Here is a 17,938-nt window from a genome sequence, read left to right as displayed (position 1 = left end):
TCTCTTCTCCCTTGTCCAGGGGATAGGTCACCTGGTCATAGAAGGAAATGAGATTGGTCAAGCAAGACCTACATGCAACAAACCCGTGCTGGCTGTCGCTTAGGATGTTAGCATCTGCCAGTCCATTAAGGATGGCCTCTTTAATAAACTTTTCTAAGATCTTCCCTGGGATAGGAGTCAGGCTGATGGGCCTATAGTTAGCCGGATCCACTTTCCTCCCTTTCTTGAAGATATGCACCACATTGGCCTTCTTCCAGTCTTCAGGCACTTCACCAGAGCACCAGGAGTTTTCAAAGATCCATGCCAGAGGCTGGGCTAGAATGCTGTAACGATCTGATATCAGACCAATGTATTGGTGCACCTCTAAATTTTGTTACTAATGGAAGTTACTTTGTCCCAGAGGTTAAACCAAATACCCTGTCCAATAAGCTCTGTCCATAAAAATACATACATGTAGGCATACTGATTTATATAATGAGATGATGCAGGTTGCTTGTAATCTTGCTCAACGTATCTCTCTGATGCATGTTTGTCAGCATTAAATTTCATTTTTTTTCATTGCAACCCCATTCCAGATCTTTTAATACATTTGAACAACTAGCACAGAATTGAGAACTTGCTGTCTAACCCTCCTCCATGACAGAAACTGACAGGACAAAGACTTCCTCTTTGCTTCTAAATTCTAGCCAGTTGTTGATTTTATAACAATAAGTTGCCTCTTGGCTTACATGTATGTGTTTTTTTTATTAACCACTTCAATAGGACCGCGTTAGAGACATTTGGAAATCAGTGTAGCTTAGCAAGATCTCATTTTGGTATGCAGAGAATTCCAGGATTAGTGAGTTGGGTTTTGTTTGTTTTTAATTTCCCTTTTTTGTCCAGATGATGTCAGATAGACCCAATTGGATCATTATTTTCAGGGGATCTTAATTGTTGCAGCCCATTTGCTAGAGGCAGATGTAAAGCTTAAACAGTTCCTAGAATTTCCTGAACAATCTCGAGGTGCAATAGGTACGTTGCTATTTTCTAGTCCTCTGTAACAGTGGATAGGTTTTTAGTCGTAATTCATCTACTACATCCTTTTGCAATATTAGAATTCTAGGTATATGCCATCTGGACCTAAGAATGTATTGCTCTCTAGGTCACCAGTATGTTCCAACACTACTACTTATGACAACTTCCTCTCTGGGAGGACCTCACCTTCTTTACCAGAAAAGAGCAGGTCCATAATGGGTATCTCCCCAACCTCTGAAGATGTAATCAGAGAGATCATTTAGCGTCTTGGCAACATCTTTCTCTTCCATAATTACTCTATTTAGCACCTGGTGATTAAACAGGCTTACCATTTCTGTCTTGAGGAGAGGAGGAGTGGGTATGTATACTTTTACTGTTTGATCCTCAAAATCCATTTTGGTCATTCCTGTTTCTCTATTTACTGCAACTTAGAGTTTTATCATAGAAAAGTAGGGCTGGAGGGGACCTCAGGAGGTCATCCAGCCCTATCCTTTTACCCAAGTCAGGATTGAAACCATCCCATACAAGTGCTTGTTTAACTTGTTCCTAAAACTACTACAGAACAGCCCTGTCTTTGAGCAATTTTATTTGTAGCTGAAAGACAAAAACACACTAACCTGTCTAAGGTAAAGCATGGGGAAGGCCCCAGTGGTGTCAATGTCCCACTATGGCAAGGGTTGTTAAATTACACTCAGGAGACCCAAGGAAGAGGACTGAGTGCCTTGCTACAGAGGAAGGAAAAAGACCCCAAGGTCCACATTCATCTTACTAAAGTAAAAATTTTTCCCGATTCCTGAATGTGGCAAATAGTCTCACCCAGAGTAGCAAATAAGACTGTCTAGCCAGCAGTCTCTCGGTTTTAATTCCAGAAGGAGAACTGGCACACCCATCAAAATCTGCAGCCTTAGCTACAACCAACACCCAGTCCAGAAGCATGGGGAAAACAAACACTCTCTGTTCTGTTCTGCAGACTGGGGATGACAAACAACTCTACATGCTACACCCCATAATTGCCTTTATATGGATGCAGAGATCTGGGTGAAGCCATTGAACTTGTATGTAGTGGTAAGAAATATTGAGAGTTTGACAGGCTGACGTATTCTCCAACAGCTAATTGCTGCTTCTCTTGGAGAAATGTGTACCCAACCTTAAATGCATTCACATAGCATAATGAGCACCCTTAAAAGTTTCATAGGTAAATAGAAATATTTTTTTCTTTTCTTTTCAGAAAAGTGGAGAATCTTCATCTCAGTTGAGTCAAGAACAGAAAAGTGTCTTTAATGAAGATCTTCAAAAGAAGATAGAAGAGAATGAAAGACTTCATATACAAGTGAGTGGATCTCAAAGAATTTTCCTTTGGTCAGAAAGCTTGGTATGTGAGAGCTGAGATGGAGAAAGGGAGTGAACTATTAAAAAATAAATAAAAAATTGCAGGCTACTTAGTTCTCATTTTAGAAGAACTGTAGTGAAAATAGAGAATGAAATGCTTTTAATGGTTATCTGAATCATTGGTGCACACCAAATAGTTCTATTATTTCTGTGTTGAATTAATGTTGGTGTGTCAAGCAACAGAATTATTAGAATTAGATGATGATTGGTAAAGTATTCAGAATATGTAACAGCATCCTTATCCTTCATTGCCTTTGGGGAGGTCAGATATTTTGACACAGCCCATTTAAGCAGACTTAGGTGCAAAATAGGGTTTTTGGTTTACTGGCAACCTCAGAATTTTGATTTTTTTTTTTTGTGTGTGGTTTGGTATGAAAATCAAAACATGGAAATATGTTAGTAAATTGTAACCTTGGAAAAAAATAAATTTTGCGTCAGTTAGAATGTGCTTTGATTTGACCTTTGCTTTATTATTCAATCAAACTACATAAAATTGTGAAACAAATTTATAATGTTTAGTTTTTGGAAACTACTATTTGTTTCAGATCTTTTTGGAACACTTTAAATACAACTTCACAGCCAAAAAAAGGTTTTGTGAATTCACCAAATTCTTATTTTAAAGTTTATTTTCAAAAAGAATTGTCCAGTTAATACCTCTGACTACCATTGTGGTACAGTGTTACATGGGAACATTTACCTTGCTAAGCTGTCTCTCATAGGTGGAGTCTATCAGGTTAATATGTATAGATGTGACTTTAAAATATTGAAAGAAAATTAAACTTTCAAATAAGAGCTTCTTTTTTCTTTTTCTAGTTCTTTGAAGCAGATGAGCAGCACAAACGTTTAGAAGCCGAGCTAAGAAGTAGGCTTGAGGTTTTGGAAACAGATGCTGCCCAGCATCAAGCAGTGGTAGATGGTTTAACCCGGAAATACATGGAGACCATTGAAAAACTGCAGAATGATAAAGCCAAACTAGAAGTGAGCATTACTGTAGTGCTTAATGCCTAAAAAGCTTTTAAAATGACTTGTTACATGTAACTGTGCTTACTTTGGGTTTCTGATTTTTATATCTAAAGATCAAGTCTCAGGCACTAGAAAGAGAAGCCAAGGACTGTAGGCTTCGAACAGAAGAATGGTAAGCTTCTTGCACATGAGGAAAATAGCTTGCTTATCTTTATTTTTTCATTAATCATTTCTTTAATGTATTTCCTTTAATGTAGGGGCACTGCAGAACAACCTTATACACACTTTTTTTTTCTTGTAAACATGAGGGCTCGTTAAAGTTTGTGGTTTGTTAATTTTTATGAAGCAAGTAAAAACATCTGCCACTTTTTGTCATATTTAGGACAAAGAAATACTGACTGAGCTCAACTCAGTGTTCATCACCTACTAAATTCTTCTGTAAAGGTTTCTCTTCTCTTCTGTATCCAACTAGGCAGTTGTGTTTGGTGATGCTGCCAAATGGGCAAAGTCAAGGAGGAATACTAGTTTCATAGTGTACTCATGGTATTTCTTGTTTTTGTCCTTTGGGTCAAGTATAGAGAGAGTAAGGACTTTAAACAAGCTTTCTGACAAAAGTGTGTCATCAGATCTCAGCTCTCAAAAACCTGCCCAGAGAAAAATTTCAACACCTTTTAATATTAGATTTCCTCCAAAATATTTTGTTACTCTTCTAATATCAGTTGCATTTATCTGGTGAACGTATTGGGAATAAAAATTTATCTACTTTTGCTTAAGTCAGAGTTACTGAATATTGTGTACAAAATGCTCCTCGTAATAATCCCAGAGTTATTTTGGATGTCCTAAACTGTTTGTGGCATTTGACTACTTAACTGATGCTGATTTAAACATCCCTTGGAAAAGGGAAGTAATGGTTGCCATTTTCCTATGGACATCTTTTTATGATGTAAGTCTGAAAATGAAGTAAGACTTTCTCTGTTGTTTTTCCAATATATTAAAATTAAAAGGTCCTCTTTCCTGGACTCTGTGTTGACTGGATAATTAGTGAACTTGTGACATCCCAAAAAGATGGCCTCTAGGATTTGGGAAGGAAAGAGTTTTTGTACTACACTTGGGGGTTGGTTTGTTTGTTTGGGGTTTTTTTTAACCCAATATCTAATACACACTTGGCAGAAAGGCCAGCTTCATTAATAATGAAACACGTCTGCCTACGATCGTTTTCTAGCTGAATTGGAGCAGGCTTAGAAAATATAGTTGAAATCCTAGGGACCTCTTTCACAAAAACTAGGGAGGACAAGTCTGGGGGTGGGGGTTGTTTTCATAGAAGAAGTAGGGTCGGAAGGGACCTTGTAAATCTTCAAGTCCGACCCCCTGCCTGGACAGGAGAAAAACTGGGCTCAAATGACTCTAGCTAGGTAGGCATCAAGCCTCTTCTTAAAGACCCCCAGGGTAGGAGCCAGCACTACTTCCCTTGGAAGTTGGTTCCAGATCCTAGCCGCCCTAACTGTGAAGTAGTTCTTACGGATGTCTAATCTAAACCTACTCTCCAACAACTTATGGCCGTTATTCCTTGTTATGCCAGGGGGCGCTAGGGGAAACAAGGTCTCTCCCAAACCCTTCTGGTTCCCCCTAGTGAGTTTATAGACAGTCACCAGGTCCCAAATTCCTCAAGATTTGATTCCTCAGGAGTTAGATTCTCTCCACTTCTAAGAAAGTTTGAATTTTTTTATCTCATAAAGAAATGTAGAAAAGAGCTATTTTGTTTCTCTTGCAAGTTATCTTTACCTTTCAGTTTATTAACACATTTCCATTTGTGTTCTACAGAGTTTTCATGCAATTTGTTTTCACTGTTCTTTAAGCAGATCCTTTCTTCAAAACTAAATAGCCCAAACTACTCATTGATCTGTGCCTACATTTTTCTTGCCCCTTTGTGGTGGTGCCCAGTACTTCCAGGATTAAGTATATTAAACTGTTGTGTCCATTCCTTGTTTGCTTTACAGATGATGAAATAAACAAGGAATTGCGAAGTATTAGATTTAAACTGGAGGATCAGTTTTTAGGAATAACAAATACCAGAACTAGGGTGGGTAAGGTGTGGAGTTTGGACTGAAAACAGCAGACTTTCAGGAGTAAATTTAATGAAAACATACATGTAGAAAAAGCCAGAAAGATTATATGAATTGTGCTCGCATGGACTGTTTCCAGAATCTGGTACCCCCTAGTATTTGGCAGTCACAGCCAACGGTTTCTTTTTGTTTTTTGAAGTACAGCCACTAGATTAACCCCACAAAAGACAGAATGTAGAAAACTGCCGTAAGTATTTCAAAACATTACACAACATACACAGACATTTACTTAATTATCAATCCTAGAAGGTGGTTACAGATTTAGGATTAGAGTTAGCTAGTGTTTTTCCAGTGCACTGTAAAGGGTACAGCTTTAGGGTACAACTAGCTTTTCTTATACAATGTATATATTCTATATGCAGCTTAGAAACTTACTTGATAAATTATGACTAAGAGTAAAGCCTAAAGTTCTCCAGAAAACCAGAATGCTCTGGCTTTTCTTGCACTTATTGCGCTGGGTGTGAGGTAGAAATCAAGAACTTTTATAATTTAGATTGCTTTTTTCATTTTGATAAAGGTCAAAGTCCCACCATCCCTGTTTTTCCTTACTCACAACTTCTGGGAGGGAAAAAAAGGGTTTTTTTGCTGACTGTAGGGAACAACAAGTTAAGGTATAACTCACACATTACTGATTTACTTGCATAGGATGATATTACTTTTTTTTTTTTTAATCCAGCCAGCAGCAGTTGAAGAATCTTCATACAGATTTGGGCAGTCGATTGGATGAATCTTTATCCATCATCAGTGAAAAAGTACCTTTCAATGACACAAGTAGGTACTGCATTTTCTTGGCCATTCAGCTGAAGGAAATTCTTTCCTTGTGATATTAGTAGGCATTGTATCCCAAGAAACAGGAAGCCAGCTGTCTGAACTGCCTCTATTCAAAATAACTAGAGTTTGTCTAGCTGATCAACTTAACTTTGATAGGGAGCATTGATTGATTAACAGGATTGCCCCATATCCTCCCAAAGAGAGTTCTTTACATAGTTGTAGCCAAGAAATCTCTCTGGCAAGGGAAATGTGCTTGTTAAATTACTGCTGGAAAACCCTATTTTCATATGGCATTACAGAATTTCCAAATAAAGACCTAGCTTCAGTGTCCCACAGACAAACTTTAATTTAGTAATGGCAGTCTGTCAGCTTGCCTAGGATCAATGGGAAACCATTCCTCGGCCACAGTTTCTTTGTCGACAACTCTTGCCCGTATTAATGTGTAAGGGTGTTACATTTCAAACGAGCAAACAGTCATTTAGATGTAATGTGTCCTTTTCCCACGGGTGCTTTGTCCTTACTTGAATTTCATCAACAGTAGGAAATTCAAGCTGAATTCTTCTGTATTTTCTAAGCCCTGATCCAGTCTCTCAGGTTCTTAAGCAGGCCTTATGATTTTCATGGTGTTTTTCTCCTCTTCCCCTGTTTGAGGAAGTAGATTCAACCACTGAACCTGGACTAGTCATAGGGCTAGTCCGTCTGTTTCACTCAGAACTCTGCTGTATTTTCTTCTCTGCCCCACTTTCCTCTTGCCCAAGACAGAAAGGCATGATTAATCCTCCAGGTTATAGCAGAGCCTCTTTTACAACTTAACAAAAATTTAAGCTATTTTATTCTTCCACAAATAGATATTTTAATTAACGGTGCTCTGTAGAAAATGTTTCAGGCCTGGGACAAGGAGCCCTGACCTGGGCAAATTGCCCTTAACCTTTCCCTAATCAAATTAGTTTCTGAAAATCTGGGAAGTTGGCCTCTTGAAGAGCCTGGGGCTTTCTGGAAGATCATCTGGTAGACTGTCCTAGAACTGGGGCCTTCAGGTTTCCAGGCAGCCTGGGAGGCAAAGAAGCATATTTTACTCTTTGAAATGATGTAACATTTCAGGGTGAGGATGATCTGGCTTTTTCAAAACATAGAGCGAAGCTGCACAGATACTTTTTGTGACCGCTCTTGAGGCTTTGGTGCTTTGTCCTGTTTAGAGACCCTTCCCAACCTCTCCCAAAAAAACCCTTTTCACACAGGTGAAATTTGCTTTCCTAACCAGCCTTTGTTTCCTTGCTGCCTGTTGAAAGCAGGTCTGATATCTTTGGATAGTGCTAGCTCATTTGAATCACCATGGTGTGAACCAGGGGTGTCAAAGATGAAACTCATGGGCTATGTCATCCAGCCCCCAATGCTGGTTCTGTGTGGGGCCAGTCTAGATATGCTCAATCTGGCAGGAAGGAGCAGGTCTCCCAAATCTCTTACTTTAGAGTGGGCACTGGATCTAGCCTACAGGCGTTGAAGAACCCCCATGGGTCCCCTGTGTGCCAGTTATGGTGCCTGCTTTGCTGGCTTGGGACTGTGCCACACATGGCACCTGCTTTAGCCAGGCCAGGACCCATGTATGCAGCATCCACCCTGGACTGGCTGGAGCAGGCACCACATGTGTTGCGGTCCCAATCCATCCAGACCAGGGACTGCTGGCATGGATCCAGCATGTGAGGGGCCAGGAGGAATTGTAAACCTGATCCTGCCCACAAAACTGGTCATCTGCTCTTCATCCAGCCCATGGACAGGTCTGGGGCCACTCATCAGGCTGGTGGGGTCAGGTGAGTGTTACACCCCAGGTGTAAACCGAAACCACTCATTGCTGTCCAATCTTTGGAAGAGTGGTGTGTTCGCTATGTTTTTGCTTCAGTACATGTGTGGCTTTCCTTCTGAAGTATGAGGTATCAGTGGGGGTGGGGGTAACTTTTTCCTGTTTATGGGGAAATTGATTTAAAACATGGCTGTTTCCAACAAAATGGACGGGGAATATTAAAATGCTTCTCTGAACCCATGGTCAAATAAAAACAAAATCACTATATCTTTTAATAAACATTGTTGGCTTTGAATGTGCATATATTTGAAAGTGCCACATGTATCTGTTGATAAAACCTGCTTGTAAATTAGTGATGGGTTTTTACATTTCTCCCACCTGGAATAATTTCTTTGATATTAGGCATGAGCTAGCTGATTTATTCTTTTTGATGAAGCACAAGAGAGAATTACAAACAAAGAATAAGTAAAAAGAGTTGTTAGTCAGTGACAGGTTTTTACTCTCAAATTGTGGCAAATCTCATTAACTATGAAAAATTTATGAACCTAAGCATTTAATCTGCATTACTGAAACATGCCACTTTATTTAAAACAAATACATTTGGCACAGAGCTGCTGCTGAAAAGAGAGAAAACCCAAAAGTCCATATGTAACTGTCAGGTTTTTTTTGTCTTGTAGAATCTAGTTATTATAATGCTCTGAATGTACCATTGCACAACAAAAGATATCAAGTAAGTAGCTTTTTATATGGCTTCATATTGCAAAGGTCTTTTGCCATAAATATGGGGACTTAAGATAGGTGCAGATATGCACAAGATTTGGGAACGCAACAGTTGCAACTTAAAAGTATAGCTATGAAGTTTCTGTTGCTGTGAGGTGAGCATCATGTTGTCTTCAGGGCTTCTCTCTGGTATCAGAAAAGCTATTGACTATATCCAATCCATTTGTCCTTGCCTAATGGTTATGTGTCTCTTGTTCCCAGTTTATCATTGAAGGTGTGGATTCATATGGTTTGTATAGTAGAACTGTATGAAGCTTTGGGCGCTGATTTGATTTGGAGGAGATTTGGCCCGATTCGGTGGCCAAATCTCCAAATCCGAATCAATTCAGGGAACCAGTATAAAAGTCTGAATAGATTTGAAGCCCACCCCAGCTCCCTGTACTTTGTATGGGGGAGCCCTGACTCACCAGATGCTGCCAGGCGGGGGGGTCATCCCTGCTGCCCCACACTGTCCCACACCATGTGGGGGGGCTCTGCATGAGCCTGCCTCCCCCCCTCCCCCCTGCTGTCCCAGCCCTTCCATGGCTACCCTGCCTGCCCCAACTCTGGCCCTTTAAGGAAAAAAAAAAACAGCACCAAAAAAACCCACCTGGACTCACCAGCCCCTGCAGTGGCCTCAGGGTTTGGGGGGGCTCGTGGAAGCGAATTGAATTGCTGTCCCCCAAATCGACCGAATCCAAAGTGAATACTACCCACTTCACACAGGCCTGTTGTACAGTACTGCTGGGGTTAAGAAAGGGAAGAGGAACTGCTGAATGCAACATCAGTTGCAGAATATAGCCATGAACTTGTTGTCCTATTTTGTGGCTGAGATTTGACTAGTTTCCAGTTATTGCTCAGTGCTAGGGACTAACGGAATCAGTACGAGAAGCAATCTCCCTTACAGGCGTATGGGACTGTGAGGTTAACAGACTGACCCTGTAGTACAAAACCAGATGCATACTAATTTGTTGACTCTAGTTTTAATGTTTGCAATGCTGCCTGGTATAAAAGCATTCTTAGAGAAGTGCTATACAATTTTAGGTGGGTTATTAGTTCTGCTACCCACACATTAAGATGTGCATTAAAAATATAAGTGGCTAAGTTCTTAAGTCTGTGTCATATATTTTAGGCAGCAATCTCTACAAAAGCAGACTTTATGAAAGCTGTAGCTAATAAAACATACCCTTAATAAATTTTATTTAGAGACTTATTTAACTTTTTTTTTTTTTTTTAAGCTAAAGTTGCGAGACCTTGCTGGACAGGCACTTGCTTTTGTTCATGATCTTGTGACTGCTCTTCTGAACTTTCATACTTACACGGAACAAAGAGTTCAGATCTTTCCCATTGATTCTGCCACAGACACTATATCACCACTAAATCAGAAGGTAAATTTGACCGACTTTGGCTAATACTGTTCAGAAATTAGAAGGTATCTCTAAACATTTTTGTGGGAAGGTTGTCTTTTGACCCTTATTGGGGAACAGTACTGGCAAGTTTCTGAGGGAGTAGCCTTTCCTAGGTCAAGGAATGTTACCATGATGCGAGTTCTTGGTTGTGGGGGAGGGTCTGATTACAAATTGGCATTTTTTCCCCCTTATCCCTGTGCCTTCACTCTCTGACATAATATAGTGGTAAAAAGTGTGTTCCTACCAAACATTAAAATATTTGTGCTTCATCCTTAGATTTGTGAGAAGCAAGGATTTCTTAGGGTGATGTTGTTTGTTGGACCAACTACATAGTTAATCCAGAGTTAGACAAATTCTTGAACACAAGACATTCTTCTTCAGATCTTACATTTGAAAACTTGTTTAACTCTGTCCCAGCTGTGCAGTTGGTCCAGTAAAGTATTGCCCTGAGTGATCCTTGCCTCTTGCATAATTCCTGGAGCATCATGGCTATAATGTTACTCTAACAGTCCTTAATTTTGTCAGTTCCCCTTAATTCAATCCATGTTTTTCCATGCATGCATGGTAGATAAGCATCGCTTTCCTTTTATTTGTCAACACTACATTTCTACATAATTTTATTTATTTATTGTAGGACCCATAGAGCACATTTGATTGGGTGCTATTGTATATGTTTATAAACTAAAAATACTTTAGGAAAAAAAATCTGCTGCTTATGAGCATAAAAATACATCTGTTCAGCAGATTTTTGCTAAATTATATGGGATCATGACAGTCTAAAGCCACTGTTACTGTTCTTATGTATAATTGTTATCACCTAATAAAAATGCACATTAAAATCATATTTGTTCTGAAGAAGATACCTGCAGAATAAGAAAGTTGTTGTCAGAACATTTTAAAGAGACTTTTAAAAAGACTTAAACAAAGACTTACTGTGTTTTTAAAAAAGTAAGAGGGTTCTGTGTGCTATGCATGACTATTAAAATGATCTCCCCTGCCTCTATGTAGGGGCTTGTCTCGATACTCAGGGCCCCTGTTCTTCCTTTACCTACGTATCTCCTTATAATAGTGGTAGAGTCCAGTGCCCTACAGAGGTGGCTGCACATCTTTGTGAAATCCCTGGGGATTTTTCAAGCTGGAAGGTGTTATTGATGTTAAATATTAAGTTGTTTAATCTGGAGAAGGTTTGTAAAAGGCCTCAGAAAATGCCACATAAATCTGTTTTTATATTCAGTTCTCGCAGTATCTTCATGAAAATGCATCCTATGTTCGCCCCCTGGAGGAAGGAATGCTTCACTTGTTTGAGAGTATTACAGAAGATACTGTGACTGTGCTGGTAACGGTTTTTATCCTCTTTTTTTTTTTTTCTTGATGAAAAGCAGATCTTTACTGTGCAAATACCTCTTATGTACATTATTATCTTTTTCTTAGGAAACAACTGTGAAATTGAAAGCCTTTTCAGAACACTTATCTACATACATATGTTTTCTCAGAAAGATTCTTCCTTATCAGTTAAAAAGGTACTTTTTTTTTCTTTTGGCCTGTTAAATTGGAGTTCTAGATTCTAAATGCATTACTGAATTGCTCACAGATGGAGTAAGCAGTGTTTCTGTTTTGTTTTTAAAACAAAATAGTGGTTTTTCCAGTGAGTCTCTTTATGCCACAGATGGGCCACAGTTGTCAGGCATTTTACCTCTTTTTCCCACACCCAGGAAGTCTAGAAACTTTACTTAAAAAATGCCAAGATTCTCAATGCTCATAACCAGGCCTTTAGAAAAATAAAAATAGCATGAGCCTTGTGGCAGAATCATGAAATTTGGCAGCAGTAGAATCAATTTGAATTTCAGCCTACTGAGATCCTGGACTTCCTGGTTCTCTCCCAATTTTGGATGTCATGCGATAATTGTATCATTGTAGCCAGCATGTCTTTCTTTACAAAAAAAAAAAAAAGAGAGAGAGATAGAGACAGACTTGTGCATGCCTCTCTCTTTTTACAGATCTTGTCTCATGTTCTCTATTTATTTCAGTGCAGAGGCCATATTCTGTTCCATTGGTTATGATGAGAAAACAATCCCAAACTGTTATTTGGCTGAGGGAAGAAAAGAGGCATGCTGGAGGTCTCCCTGTCCCTGCTCTGTGCCCCATCCCTCACCACTCCCACAAAAAAGTGCAACCAGTTTATTGGTATAGCAGAAGGTTTTCAAATGGATCGGGGAATACCCCGCCCACTGATAGCTCCATAACATTTTCCATGGTAATGTATTGATACATTATCTGGGCTCCTAAGCGCTATGTTGATAATTATCTTCAGTAGCAAAGTAATAACAAGTTTGTGGAAGATGGTGAATAACCCCATATTATTTGAATTTTTAGTTGATCCTTAAAATAAGTTTCAACTCACTTCTGTCACTTGTCTTTTCTGACTCAAACGTTCCTAGTGCTGTCTAAGTTTTATCAAAATCTTTTCTGAAAATCATCTATTTGCTGGACTATATACCCACTCAGTTTTAAAAATAAATTCATATGTTCCTAGTTTGGAAGAAGAGTGTGAATCTTCTCTTTGCACAGCTGCATTAAGAGCTAGGAATTTGGAGCTACACAATGATATGAAAAAGATGACTGCCATCTTTGAGAAGTTAAACGTGTACATTAGCCTTCTTGCCTTACCAAGTAAGTGTCTGTTTTGGCTCCACTCTGGAAAAGTGAAGGGTGCTAATGTGTCCCATTTTTGGACCAGTTTTACCTTTGAAATATGAAACAAAAAGGACTTGTACATGACAACTCATGCTTTCCTAGAAGTATAAAATATTTATAGACCTACAAGTCTGTAAATATACCTTGTAGAAGAAAAGATTAAATGGGCTATGAGTTCTTCGTGTACTTGATGCTTGTTCTTTGTATTTTTTTCTCTTGTGGTTTTTTTTAAGCCAGTACTAGAGTATTCAGTCTTTGGAACAAAAGTATTCATCATTCCAATTCAGCTTCCAGAAAAAAACAAAGTGTGCCCCAAACCAGCTTAATTTTCGATGATAGTTGTGTATACATGCAATATTCTATACTATCTAAACTCAATATGAAACGTATAGAATCCAAGACAATTTGTCTACTTATATTTTGATTTGTGAATTGACCTGAACTTTTGGTGGGACAAAAGTGGCTTCTAGGGCCATATTAAAATAGCTATGTCAGTGTTGCATTGTCTAATCTTCTATAATAGCAATGTCTGAGAGAAATCTGAAGTTTGGCAGTCTTTGACTTGCTTGAGGTTAGCCAAAATGGCGTTAACTTTTTTTAGGTGTTAATTCATTTAATCAACACAAGTCCATCTTCCATGGTACCAGAAATTGAAATCTCCTACAGGTAGTCCTGCTATTCAGAAACCAGATTATTTTTAGGATGAAACTTTTTTTTTTAACTTGATCATAAAATCTATTTTCACTTTTTTCATTTTGTTTTAGGTGTAAAAGCAGAAGGGCTGCTTCGGACAAATTATGGTTCAGTATTTGCCAACATTGCTGCAGGGCTTCATGAATTTCATGAAGTTATGAAAGGTGAGACCAGTTAAGTGGTAAAACTTTTGAAGTAGACCACAGTTTAATTCTGTAAAGTAGGGAATATGTATACACGCACACACATGCAGTAACATAAGAAATGCTGAGTCAGAAGACAGGCCCATCTGTGCCTTGTATCTCTGGTAGACGGCAAATAAGGGAGAAAGTTATGCAGTTTAGCCAGGCTGATTTGTTCCCTGCTCCTCTTCCCCCAGTTTCCGCTATTTAGAGACCATAGTTTTGTAAATGGGCACAGTTTACATCCAAAAGAACCAAAAACCTACCAACATAATTTGGTCTGTAGGGTTGTATATGCCTGTTGTGCTGCTGTGCCATTCTGCTTTGTTTTTGTGAGTTGGTATTAGACTAGTGTTCTGGGTGGTTCAGAGGGCAGCATTTTTATAATATCAGTGCTCTGTTTGCTCTTATGAAAATAATACGCAGTGTACCCACTTGTGAAGTCTGTAATTGTGGGTCAATGCAATTCATAACTGATTTAGTCTTAGCCATTTGAAACTAAAGGGTGTCTTTTGCTTGTTTTTTTCCCCCTGAACTTAGTTTGTAAATAACTGAGAAACTTAAGATCTGCTCAGCCTTGGTGCTGGCATTCCTAACTTTCTCTCTGAAACCATAGTTATCTCTGAGTAGACAGTACTGTCTATGGGACTGTTTTTTTTTCCCATTAAACAGTGCTAGTTGGTCACTAACTTAGAGGGGGGAGGCAGTTCTTAACTCTGCAGGATAAGGGCTGTTTTACAGTACGTGAGGACAGTGCAGAAGTCTGCCTAACTACAGACTGCCATAACTAATTACCTCTCTAATGGCATGTTTGGCTGTTAAGTTTTTTGTTGCCAGTGAGGAGAGGTAAGCTTAGTGACTTAGTTTGATACTGTATCCTAATCAGCTCTTATCATCAACATATACCCGTCTATAATCTTAAATGAGGTAATATTTAATGTTCAGTTTTAGTGGTAAACTGCTAACAGTGTTGTTATATACTACAGAGTTCTTGTCTTTTAAAATGTTGAGATTGCTGGTTCATCTTACTTTTTTTATATATATACTCTTTACCACCTGGACAAATGATCAGTGACACAACAGTTGTATAAACATCTTGAGAAGCACAGGCACACTTATTTAGAGAGACTAAGGGATTGCTTGCCTACCAAGCGAAGACTAGGGTGCAAAGGAGAAATAACATTATGAAAAGCTATGTAGATGGTTTGGGATTGGATTTCCCACATAAGCATAGTTCAGAAAAAGTAGCTAGATATTTAACTCAGTATAAATATTTTACCCACAGGACAAAGCAAGTCATTTTTTTGTTTAGGATTTGGTTTCTAAAAATGCCCAGTACCTGGTAAGCTGTCAGGGGCTGGAACTTGTATTGAAGTCAGGGGAAGAGTTGAGGATGATCCCATCCTAAACTGAGAACAATAGCAGCTCTTTCGTGCATTTTTAGAAGCCCAGTGTGGGGATGACAGTCCCTTTGGCAATCTGGCCATGAAGTGTGGGGTACAGCGCACAGTTTAGCTTCTTAAATGGAATTAATGCCAGACTTCTCTGGATTTTACTGAGCATAAACTGAGGCATTTGTTCTACAGCAATGGAGGACTGGCCTTAGAAGTACCCAGATTAATCTTTCATACAAATCATGTTTACGGTAAAATAGTTACAACCTAGCAAAAGGGGAGAGAGATTCAGAGGCTGAGGAAAGGAAGAAGAAACATTGATTGGATTTGAAAATAAAGATTTGCTTAGGTGTGGACAGCATGACAGGTAAGAGTACAGCTGCATGCAGCACACTTGTTTGGTGCTCAGAAACTTGCCTGATGTTAAATTCTTGTAGCCCTTTTCATTTGCTGTGAATACTGTGCTGCTAGCATCGTTGAAGCTGGCTAGATCCTGTGAATTTGGAGGCTGCTTCTAGAAACAAGGTGCTCTTGAGTAACAGGATAAGGAGCCTTAATGAGGTGCCAGTACTTTGAGAACAGGCCGGTCCTTCATAACCTAGCCAGCATGCTTAAATTGAACTAAGTGCCTTTTTAATATTGAAATCCTTGGAACTGTGCAAATGATTGGAGGTATTTGCACAATTTAAATGGCTGCCTTCCTTACCTGTGAGCATTTCAAAGGGCTTTTATTGTGTGATGTAATATGTAGACAGTTACTACACCTTAATTTGCTTTTCATTTTAGAAATTTCCAAGCACTACACTCAGAAAGCTACCTTAGAACATGAGCTTCCAACAGCCACGCAGAAACTTATAACTACAAATGACTGCATCTTATCATCTGTGGTGGCTTTAACAAATGGAGCAGGCAAGGTAATGTTGCTTAGCCATAACATGATGGAATCATGAATCTGTATTTAAAAATCTTTTGAAAAAGTTAAGCAAGTACATTAAGATTGCAGGAAGTCACTAAGTACATAAAGATCTGATTTATTCCAAGCTATATTTAGCCCTCATTTCAAAAGTTGTTTGAATGTTTGCAGTGTTGATGCATTTTTGATATCATCCAAAGGTGCATATTTAAAAGGTGATCTGCCACTTGATAGTGGCACCTGGGTAGCAGTTCTTCAGAGCCCCTTTATCTGTGTTTGCTGCTCTGCCATGAACTTCAGTCCCACTGAATGTTCTGTTTCTTTTTGAAGTAGCTGTTTTGGTGTGTGCCATATTTTCTATTTAAAATAAACTCTATCTTGACATGTCTAGATTGCTTCATTCTTTAGCAACAACTTGGACCACTTCACTGCTTCATTGAGCTATGGGCCAAAGGGAGGAACAGAGTTCATCAGCCCTCTATCAGCTGAGTGTATGCTTCAGTACAAGAAGAAAGCAGTGGCCTACATGAAATCTTTAAAGAAGGTATGTATTTAGCTAGAATGCTCAGAAAAGGAAAGTGAAGTACAACAATTCTGTTATGTTGGACATGAGTGTCCTTTTAATTGGGATGTCATCTGGATTGAACTCTTCTTGACCATAAGCACCTAAACAGGATTGTTATGGAAATAATGTTGGAAGGAAGTTTGCAGAGCACGCAGTTGCTAGAAAGACTCAGAAATGAGACTGCAAGCAGGTACTGACTCTGCTGTTTATTAGATTTTTGCATCACGATCAACTGCTGGGTTCCTGGGAAGATGTATTAGCTTTCTCTTTCTGAATGAAATCAGGACCATAAGGTGAGGAACATTCATATTCCACATGTAGTTCCACTGTGTAGGGACTGGAAACTGTTAGGTCTGTGGCAGATGTTACACTTAATATGCGATTAACCAGTTAATTGCATCTTAAAGTGTAATCTAGCCAGACATTCACACAGTTAATAGTGTGACAAAAAGCAAAGCCATCCACAAAATTATTACATAGAAAATTTATAATAATTTTGTGACTGGTTTCCATTGCACCTCAAAATAAATATGTGGCCAGGTGGAGTGTACCAGGGCTTGAATGGGCCCTGGTGTCGTCCCTACCTGTCATTGATCAGCTGATTGTCAGTTCGCAGGGATTGTACTGTGGCGTGTTTAAGTCCTGGTGCAGTCCTAGTTCAGCCAGTGATTAGCTGATTGGTAGCTGCTCCAGTGACTCCAACCTGGTGGGTCCCCAGAGCCAACCAACAAGCACCTGATTGTTGGGCACCTTTGCTGGTTCAGACCTCAATTGTGCCCTGCTTGTCAGTGTAGGGGGAGCATAGAATCTTGATCCTGGGCTCCCCCTGCACTGGCAAATAGGGCTTGATTGGGACCTGATTTCCTGATCCCAAAATTGCATGTCCTGGCATGAATGTGTGGCATGGCAGGAGGCACAATTGTTGGAGTTGCTGGTTGGATCCCATCATACCTTTAACTGAATGTCTGTCAGTGGTCTTAATGGATCCAGCAACCAAAAAAAAGGGATGAAATGGGTGGAGATTCCTTTGTATAAAAGGACTAAACAGTGCTCTCCAAATAACGATAGAAGCCAAAATAATAGAGTATAGCTACATCTCCCCAAAGTCTTTCTGTTAATCTTTATTACTGCTGCTGTTACTTAAGACTGCTGACAAATTTAGCTGTCGTTTCAGTTAAGTTGTTTTCTAATCAAATGAACTTTGAACTGGCACATGACCTATACTAAGCATTTTAATTGATTATATATTGTTTGTTTGGAACTCAGACCGC

The 17,938-nt window shown here is 39.2% G+C and overlaps 1 protein-coding gene across 2 annotated transcripts in view; it reads left to right on the top strand.

Moving 5' to 3' along the window:
* Positions 1-17,938, top strand: part of PPP1R21 (protein phosphatase 1 regulatory subunit 21) — a 49,395-nt gene that overhangs the window by 11,311 nt on the left and 20,146 nt on the right. For both annotated transcript variants that reach the window (XR_002097042.1, XM_019516302.1), the window contains exons 4-15: positions 2,243-2,344; positions 3,217-3,381; positions 3,480-3,538; positions 6,166-6,260; positions 8,736-8,788; positions 10,056-10,205; positions 11,461-11,562; positions 11,658-11,746; positions 12,760-12,896; positions 13,685-13,777; positions 15,976-16,103; positions 16,494-16,646. Coding sequence is in view for 1 of the 2 variants with exons in the window: in XM_019516302.1 (XP_019371847.1) it covers positions 2,243-2,344; positions 3,217-3,381; positions 3,480-3,538; positions 6,166-6,260; positions 8,736-8,788; positions 10,056-10,205; positions 11,461-11,562; positions 11,658-11,746; positions 12,760-12,896; positions 13,685-13,777; positions 15,976-16,103; positions 16,494-16,646 (1,326 nt within the window). In the remaining variant the exon portion in view is untranslated. The remainder of the gene's footprint in view (positions 1-2,242; positions 2,345-3,216; positions 3,382-3,479; positions 3,539-6,165; positions 6,261-8,735; positions 8,789-10,055; positions 10,206-11,460; positions 11,563-11,657; positions 11,747-12,759; positions 12,897-13,684; positions 13,778-15,975; positions 16,104-16,493; positions 16,647-17,938) is intronic.

The sequence above is a fragment of the Gavialis gangeticus genome, unplaced genomic scaffold (genome assembly GCF_001723915.1).
Source record: "Gavialis gangeticus isolate Ggan-Ray unplaced genomic scaffold, GavGan_comp1, whole genome shotgun sequence".
NCBI classification, from domain to species: Eukaryota; Metazoa; Chordata; order Crocodylia; family Gavialidae; genus Gavialis; species Gavialis gangeticus.
The sequence above is the reverse complement of the archived record's forward strand: the minus strand, read 5'-3'. Positions and strand labels throughout refer to the sequence as shown.